Source organism: Gossypium hirsutum, chromosome D03 (assembly GCF_007990345.1).
Source record: "Gossypium hirsutum isolate 1008001.06 chromosome D03, Gossypium_hirsutum_v2.1, whole genome shotgun sequence".
Lineage (NCBI taxonomy): Eukaryota > Viridiplantae > Streptophyta > Magnoliopsida > Malvales > Malvaceae > Gossypium > Gossypium hirsutum.
In genome coordinates, this window is record NC_053439.1 from 35,953,197 (window position 1) to 35,963,105 (window position 9,909).

The 9,909-nt window shown below is 36.5% G+C and overlaps 1 protein-coding gene across 1 annotated transcript; it reads left to right on the forward strand.

Moving 5' to 3' along the window:
• The first annotated feature begins 2,835 nt into the window (after positions 1-2,835).
• Positions 2,836-4,328, forward strand: LOC107950125 (probable F-box protein At2g36090). Its single transcript, XM_016884899.2, has one exon. The coding sequence runs from the start codon at positions 3,084-3,086 to the stop codon at positions 4,149-4,151; it is 1,068 nt and encodes a 355-aa protein (XP_016740388.1). The 5' UTR covers positions 2,836-3,083; the 3' UTR covers positions 4,152-4,328.
• Positions 4,329-9,909: the final 5,581 nt, after the last annotated feature.

The window sequence follows — 9,909 nt, forward strand, 5'->3', positions numbered from 1 at the left end:
TTACTCTTTTAAATGATTTAAAGAACGTTGAGGTTCATATTGACGATGAAGATCAAGCTATGCTATTATTGTGCTCTTTACCCTCTTCATACAAGTCTTTCAGGGAGACCCTGATTTATGGCAGAGACAAACTCTCGTTCGAAGATGTGAACGGTAATTTGTTGAGTAGAGACAAACTCGAAAATGAGTTTGATTTGAATAGCAAAGCAGATAGACAAGCTTCCGTTTTGGTAGCATCAAAGAAACGAGACAAAAGGTGTCGCTATTGCAAAAAGTTAGGTCACGTCAAAGCAGATTGTTATAAACTGCGAAATAAAAGAGCTGCTGAGAGTAACGAGGAAGATGTAGCTGGTGCTAATTTGGTCGATGAAGGCGGTGATGATTTCTTGTTAGTGTCAACGAGCGATAACTCTAAGCTTACGTCTGAGTGGATCTTAGATTCAGGATGTTCTTTCCACATGTGTCCCAATAGAGAATGGTTCTCCACATACAGTTCAGTTGAAGGTGGAGTTGTGCACATGGGAAACGATTCATCTAGTAAAATAATCGGTATTGGTACTGTTAAAATTAGGATACACGATGGGACGATTAGGACACTCTCAGATGTCAGGTATGTACCTGATTTACGAAAGAATCTCATCTCCTTGAGTATTTTAGACTTGAAAGGATGCAGAATCAACATCGAGTCGAGCGACATTAAAGTATCTCGTGGAGCTCTCGTTTTGTTAAAAGGTAAAAGAACTGGCAGTCTTTATATTCTGGAAGGGTCTACAGTGACCGGTGAAATCGGACGTCCCTCGTCCGTTACGGAGTCAAAGTCAACTCATTTGAAGCGGAGGCAACTTGGTCATAGGAGGGAAAAAGGTATGACCGTTTCGTTGAAGAGAGGTTCTCTTTTGGATGCAGGTTTTGAAAAGTTAGGGCACTGTATTCGTGAAAATCAGACCCGGGTTAGTTTTGATTTGGCAGTGCACAAGTCGAAGGCTAGAAGTCCTCCAGCTTCTAAGCATAGATTCGACTCAGTTAATTCCCTGCATAGTTCAAGATAGGCCCGTGGCGGGGTTTTGGCAAAGATGGCATTGAAAGAATTCGTGTCAAGGTGGAGATTGTTAGAATTGTGTGACCCAAATTCTAAAAGATTGCTTGCAAGTCAAGTTAAACAAAAATATATTTTCTTTCTAGAAGATTTAGTATTTATTAGTATAATATATTTAGCATTTATTAGTATAGTTTATTTGACTTACTAATTTAGCCTATAAATAGGCTCCTTTACAATCTTAGAATTAAGAGACACCCATTAGATTAGAACTCATAACACATTCAGAGAATTTTGTGTTTAAGTTTGAGGGTTCTTTGTTTTTCGGGTTTTCGGGGTTTAGTTTTTATCTCCATCTTTTGTACTCTTCATTCTTTTGCCATTATAGTAAAATTATCTTTGCCCATGGTTTTTTATCCTCTTTTGAGGGGTTTTTCCACGTTAAATTTGTGTGTTCATCTTCTCAATTTCTTCTACTATTTTTACTTGTTCGTTGCTTATTCGGGACGATCCTAACAGCAACCTTTGTCTCCTACACTTAATGTAAATTGTCTCAACACTCGACCTCTCCTATTGAAGTTGGTAAAATCACTCTCAATCGATGGATAGTTTTCTTTATATTTACACCAGTGAAATGGATTCCCAAGATGAACTATGTAGTGTTTTATTATTTCCTCCACAATGGAGGATGAAGCTTCCATTAAAATACTTCAAGCGCTATCATAGTGATAAGATATCCTTGAAATGAGAATAAGATAGCTTTAAAACCATATCATATTGCTTGATATCAATTTGTCAATCTTGTCCATTAATATCCTCTTAATAAAGGATAGTAAAAATTCCATAAATCTTGAACTTAGAATAAAAATCAATCTTAGTATAAACAAATCAAGATTACCAACAAACAATTTTGCACCAACATATTATAGTAGGGAATTCCTTCAAATTCTTGACCATTTTTAATAAAGGAGGAGAACTGTGTCTAACAGAATATTAGGGTCCATGTCCAACCTACTTGAAACTAATGCATTGCCTCTTGACGGCAAATTCAAAGAACTTTTGCCTTGGATTTCACGTATTTTGGTTTCCTTAATGTTTATGGGCAACTATTGTACCTAAATATATAGAAGCCTTTAGCTTTGAATCAATTAAACTGGTTAATTGCAGTTTTGCTTCTATTTAATGAAATTCGTCCACAATAAAGAGCTTCCATTTCTTTCACAATAGTGCCAAAATGTTGGGCAGCTTTCCTTTTTCGTCCGTAACAACCATTCCCCATGAACTAGCATATACATGAAGTTCTATGCAACCAACATTTTGATCCCATTCTCTCAACCCTAATAATATAAATTATTAAGACTATTTAATTATTTGATGATATCTTAAGAATGAATCAATCAAATTAAGTTAAAAGTTGATTTGTTTTTGTTAACTAGCATATAAATTTTTATATAATTAGTGAATGTTATGACACTTGTTAAAAATTTAATTACCTGTTAAAGAAAATTATTAATTATAAATTTATATACTAAAGGTGCATCCAATACTAATAAAAATTTAAGATGGATTTTTTTTTTTTGGAACTGAATTGATTGATGGGTGATTAGGGAATAATATGAATAATAGCAAAGATGAACCTCTCAATTATCTTTCATTTAATATGATAATGACTTTTCAACTTCACAAAGCCATCACTTAATTACGGGCTTAGGCAGTCTAGTATAGAGGTTACAACTTAATAGCTTGGACGAACCTAATGGTGTTTTCCATTTAAAGAATTTGGCTGTTTGAAGTTGGCAAAGTTTCAAAGTTGGCAAGCCAACCCTGCAGTTGGAGGTTCACTATCTTTGGCCTAATTGTGGATTGTCCCACGGATTTATGGAAGAAATTTAAACCCTGTAAAACGCGCCTACTGACTTGAATCACGTTGGTCAATGGTGTGTTTCATGGTCATACATCAATTTCTATGGACGGATAGATGGGTCAAATCACTGTTATATAAACAAGTGGGAGCGTATCCATAGTAGGCAAAAAATAAAAATAAAAAATGGAGCATTTGCAATGTGATTTGAAGTGCTTAAGCAGGGATATCCTAGCTGATATCATGGCTCGACTAGATGGTTCAACCCTGGCCTCAGCTGCCTGCACATGTTCTGACCTTCGAGGCATAGCTCGAAACCAAAGGTTATGGAAGCAATTGTGTAATTCCACATGGCCTTCCACTGCACTCGACGAAGCCCAACACCTTATTTCATCATCAACGGATGGTTTTCGCAGATTCTATGCTGATTCTTATCCTCTTATTTCGAATGATCACAAAGATGCCAACAATTACTTTCCTATACAACCAACCCTTATTTCTCCGTCTAATTTTGCTTTGTTTATAGATGTTTATTATAGAGAAAAATGTATTACTTCCAGTGTCTTAGATGGCATACCTATGGAAACCGATTTCGGCCAAGATGATGACACAACAACTGGTCTTATGAGTTGGGTATTGAACTGTCCATTCAAAGTGGTACCTTCAGATATTAATGATGAAGATATTGAAGATGGTGACGATGGACATGACTTCGTATCACTTGTGGGAAAAGCAGATGATCGTTGCAATGAACTAAAAGAAGGGATTCGATTAAGTTGGGTGTTATTAGACAAGAAGAGAGGAAAAGCTGGAAATCTATCAAGCTGGAAGCCATTGTCGGTGAAGAAAATATGGGCTTCTAATGGTGACTATATTCTACATTTTGGGTGCATTATCCCAGTCCAAGAGAGCCTACAACTGCCTCACAACTTGGCCAAGTGTCTTATAGTGGCAAGATGCAACATAGAGGAAAAACGAGGGTATTTGAGATGGAAAGAGGTAAGTATGCACATTGAGGACACTAGTGGAGCATATGTAAATGGTGGCAAGAGTTTAATCATCTTGAACCAAGCTCTATATTGCTCACGAAGTAATAATCGTCATGCTGTTGAAAAGGGTTACATACAATTTGAGGGACGAAAGCAAGAGATTATAAGGAAAAAGAAGCTCGAAGAAACCTTGGCTGATTGGCTTTGTATATCTTTTGAAGTAGTAATCCTCTTAATTTTAGGGTACCGAATTTTACCCATTTAAAGTCAATTATTATGGTCCAATGACAACTTAAGTAACCATTGCAAAGCACTGTGTTTCTATGACAAATAATTATTCATGTTAAACTGTGTTTTAACTTCTTTCATCAATTACAGACTGTTATGATGTTGCAATCCACAACCTTTGACAAATCAAAATGGAAATTTGAGAGTTTCCCAAGTTAAATGATGTTGATGGGTTTGATCCAGCCTAAGGATTTGGGCACATACATAGGATTGAATTGGGTACGGCATACTTATTGGAGAAGAGGGTATCCATTTTAAGTTGGGTTTAATGGGAGGCTCATTCTTCGTAATGGGCTGATAAATTTAATTTCAGGCTCAATGGGTTTTAAATAGTGAGCTTTATTTTTAGTTTTAAGAATATATCTATATTATATTTATACATCTATACTATACTAATAGTAACCTAAAAATGTTAGATGTGGCGTTTTTAAAAAAATAAATATGTTAGACATGGAAGTTATTTTCAAAAATTAAAAAATTCAATATCCTAAAAACTATATAAATTTCAAAAAATATAAAAGAATTAATATTAAATGTATTAAAAGTTTAAGAAATCTATAAAAATAAAAAGTATATATGAAAAATTGTTAAAAAGTGTAAATTATAAAATATTATAAAAAATTTCAAAAAGAAATTAATATTTGTAAAAAAATTATTAAAAATTTGAAACCATTCATTTTCAATTCACACCCAAACTAGAAACCGAGTTGTACTGATTAAATCCCATTGGTTTAACTTTGTGATTTCATTATGATTAGTAAATCGAAGGAAAACCTACTTGAAAAAGAGAATGTCGTGGTCAGTCACAAAATAAAAAGAATGAAGAAGGAAATAGACCATCATCATCACTACCAGTCTTAGCCAAACTTCGGTTCAAGAGTGGGTGCATGCTGGTGGTGGTCTGACACTAGAGGAGAGGGCTATTGAATCGACAGTGATGATGACCGAGAAGAGATTTTTTGTTCTAGTTTTTTATTATTTTTATTTTTATTTTCTAAATAATTTATTGCAATTTTTTATTGAGTAGACTGTGATCATGCATTTGCCATTGTCGTTTATACAAAATCACTTACTCACTCCAACGTTAAACCACAAATCACCTTATCAACTAAATTTGCAATGTAACTTGAAATATTTCTTTGTGTTTTTGGTTATTGTTGCTATCTATAGCTTTGTCCTTACACTAAAAATAAACTAAAATCTTGTTCTACTAAATGTGTCTTTATTGATTATCTTTTTTATAAGGGTTATAAATGTTTGTCATCATCAACCCACTAAGTTTTTTTACTCATGTCATGTATTATTTGATGAACAAGTGTTCTCATTCAAAGAATGCGATGGGTAATCTTCAGTTCTTGATCCACCACCATCACCAATTGTTATTTTCTCTCTTGCCAAGCCTATTATGACTATCCTCCCAACCAACACCAAATGTCATGCCTACTACACGACCAAAACTTTCACAAACAACACCACTAATCAGTCCTTCCATTTCTCCTATCAACAACACCACTGTAAATTCACCATTTTCCTCAAGTTCCAAACCACTTCCTACACTTCCAAGTGAACTTCCATCCCACCCAGACCAAAATACAAATGCTCAAAACCAATGTCCCATGGTTACTAGATAAAAAACTATCGACTTAAAGCCTAAAGTCTTTCATACAACACTCATAACCATGTGCACATATCAAGAGGCAGCCAAGCAAGAAATTTAGCATCAAGTAATGTTAGAGGAAATAAATGCATTAATGGCCAATGGGACATGGGATTTAGTGTCAAGATCACACGTAACAAATGTGATCGGCTGCAAATAGATTTATTACCTTAAAACCAAACCTGAGGATCTCTTGGTCATTATAAAGCTGACTTGTGGCTTAAGAGTTTCATCAAAGACCGAGTATAGATTATGTTGAATCCTTTAGCCCTATCAACAAACCAACCACGATTCATCTCGTCTTATCTATTGTTGTCGATTCTAGTTGGTCTATTCGTCAACTTAACATATCCAATGCATTTTTACATGGGAGACTTGAAGAGTCGATTTACATGGAAAAACCCTGAGGCTTCAGAGATCCCACCAAGTCATACCATGCGTGTTCTTTAAAGAAGTCGTTATTGTGGAAAATGTTCTCAATATAAAATTGTTCTCTCATATAAAATCAAAAGCTTACAAACTATTTATAGGCTATAGTTTACCATTTAAAACAACAAAAATTGAAAATATTAAAATCTAATAATAACCATAAACCAATGACTCTTGACCTTTCATTTTCCTAAACAAAAAACTACTAATTTAAACCCATTAAAAAACAATATAACTCTTGACCTTTCAACTCTTGACCTTTCACTTACATGACTCTTAACTTTCATTTAAGTTTATTTAACAAAACTCCCCTGTAAACTTAAATGCTTCTGCCATCCTTCATGCCGATTAATTTCTTGTAGTTGTCGAAGAGTATCATCGGTAGCGGTTTTGTAAAGATATCCGCGACTTGGTCCCGACTTGCCACGTGCACTAATTTCACACTTCCTTCCTTTACATGATCTCGGATGAAATGAAAACGAATGTCAATGTGTTTGCTTCTCTCATGATTCACTGGGTTCCTTGCCAACTCAATCGCTGATTTATTGTCAACTCGTATCTCAGTTGCACCAAGTTGTTGTTGCTCCAACTCACCCAACAAATTTCTGAGCCATATAGCGTGACACACACACCAAGATGCTGCCACATATTCAGCTTCACATGTCGATAGTGTCACGATTGGTTGCTTCTTTGAAAGCCAAGCAAATGCTGTGTTACCCATAAAGAACACATATCCCGATGTACTTTTCCGATCATCTAAGTCTCCGCACCAATCACTGTCGGAATACCCAATCAACTTGTAATCTTCCATATTTGAATAAAATAACCCGTGTGGCACCGTTCCTTGAATGTACCGTAGGATTCGCTTCAACGCCTTCCAATGTGAATAAACCGGCTCCTCCATGAACCGACTTACAATGCCAACACTTAGCGAAATGTCGGGCCTTGTGCAAGTGAGATAGCGAAGGCTTCCCACCAAACTTCAGTATTTACTTGCGTCGACTCGTTCTCCTCCATCGAATTTCGAGAGTTTTACACCTGGTTCCATTGGTGTTGATACCGAGTTGCAATGTGTCATCTTGTACTTCTTCAAAATTTCCTTTGCATATGCCTCCTGTGACACAAAAATACCTGTCCTTTCTTGTCGAACCTCCAAACCAAGGAAAAATTTCATTAAACCCAAATCTGTCATCTCGAATTCTTGTGTCATTTTGCTCTTAAAATCCAGTATCATCTTACCATTGTTCCCCATAAAAATGAGGTCATCGACATAAAGAGCAACAAATAACATATTACCTCCATTCTTCTTCACGTAGAGGGCATGTTCATAAGGACATTGTTTGAACCCATTCTCCTTGAAGTATGTATCGATACGAGTATTCCATGCCCGCGGTGCTTGCTTCAACCCGTAAAGTGCCTTCTTTAATTTCAGCACCTTTTTCTCCTCTCCATTTTTCATGTACCCGGGTGGTTGTTCGATGTAGACTTCTTCTTCGAGCACACCATTCAAGAATGCCGACTTGACATCCATTTGAAATATTGGCCATTTAAATTGTGCCGCTTGTGCAATGAGCAGCCGGATTGTCTCTATTCTTACAATAGGAGCAAATACCTCATCATAATCGATCCCCTCCTTTTGCTTATATCCCTTTGCAACAAGTCGCGCCTTACCACAATTGTAACACTTATCAGAGTTACAATCCTTCGCATAGTGACCATATTTGCCACACTTGTAGCACTTGACATTGGAATAATTCGACCATCCGCCTCTTCCACGACCACGTCTTCTTCCCCGCTAATTTTGTTGGTTTGAATGCTCCTTCTCTTCATAATTCCCTTCTTGACCACGACCTTTTCCACCACGACCATTTCCTCGATCTCCACGACCACGACCTCTACCTCGAAAGCTTTGAGAATAGAGAACCTTTTCGTCTTTGATTGATGCCTTGGTTTGAAGTGCTTGCTCGAGTGTCTCCTCTTTCTTCTTCTTCTTACGTTGTTCATGTGCCTCGAGAGAACCAACGAGTTCATCGACTGTAAGCGTTGCTAGATCTTTTGACTCTTCTATGGCACATACGACATTTTCGAAACTGTCAGTTAACGATCTCAAAATCTTCTCCACAACTCGTGCATCAGTTAACGCTTCTCCGTTTCGGTTGAGTTGGTTCACCACGGTTTGAACACGCGTGATGTAGTCGGAGACACCTTCTGATTCCTTCATCTTCATGCCTTCCAGCTCGCCACGAAGAGTTTGAAGTCGGACTTGTTTAACTCGGTCGGCTCCTTTGTACACCTTTGCTAAAATGTCCCACGCTTCTTTTGAAGTTGTCGCACTTGCAATCTTCTCAAAGCCCGACTCATCAACGGCTCGAAATAACATGTACAATGCCGCCTTATCTTTCGACCGCATTTCTTTCAACGCCTTGTTTTGAGCCGCCGTATATCCCGCAGTAGTTGTCGGTTCTACGAAACCTTCTTGGACCACCTCCCAACCATCTTGAGACCCGAGAAGAGCTTTCATTTGGATGCTCCAATTCTCATAGTTCACCTTTGTTAGTCGAGGCAATGGCACATTACTAGTCACACTCTCCATAGCTCAGATACCAAATTGTGGAAAATGTTCTCAATATAAAATTATTCTCTCATATAAAATCAAAAGCTTACAAACTATTTATAGGCTATAGTTTACCATTTAAAACAACAAAAATTGAAAATATTAAAATCTAATAATAACCATAAACCAATGACTCTTGACCTTTCATTTTCCTAAACAAAAAACTACTAATTTAAACCCATTAAAAAACAATATAACTCTTGACCTTTCAACTCTTGACCTTTCACTTACATGACTCTTAACTTTCATTTAAGTTTATTTAACAGTTATACGGTTTGAAACAAACCCCACAAGCTTGGTATTTAAATCTCACATAGACCTTACAAAAAATTAGTTTCATAGGATCCAAAGCTGACAAATCTCTTTTGATCTATTCTTCCTAAAACAACATAGTTTACTGCCTTATATGTTGATGATCTTACTTTGACAGGCTCAACAACTACTCTTCTTTAATATATCATTTGACGGCTTGGGTTAACTGTTGCCCTTAAAGATTTGGGTTCCCTTACCTATTTTTTTGGTGTCAAAGTCACTTGGCTACCTAATGAACTTAAGCTCTCTAAATCCAAGTATATTTGTGATCTTTTGCGGTGTGTGAATATGCATGAAGCTACTCCTGTCTCTATGTCATCTTTTTCACACACAATATTAGCTACAAACGCTCCCAACAACTTTAAAGATCCTACTTTATTTTGGCAAGTGGTGGGTTCTCTTCAATATTTAGCTCTTACCCGACTTAACGTAACCATGGCAGTCTACAAAGCAGCTCAATTCATGCACTCACCTTCTGTCAACCATTGACAAGTTGTGAAATGAATACTTTGATATTAAAAAGGTATAGTAGACCATGGTCTCCTAATCAAATTGTCACATTTTACATCTGTTTTTGCTTTCTTTGATGTGAATTGGGAAGGTGAAAAAATTGACCGAAAAAGTACCTTGGTTTATGTTGTATTTCATGGCACGAATCTCATCCCAAGATGTTCGAGAAAAAAAATAGTGGCTCGATCTAGAACTGTTTAGGAATATCGTGCC

Bases quoted from the DNA above. Each gene is read 5' to 3' on its own strand.
- LOC107950125 (XM_016884899.2), top strand. From the start codon at position 3,084: ATGGAGCATTTGCAATGTGATTTGAAGTGCTTAAGCAGGGATATCCTA.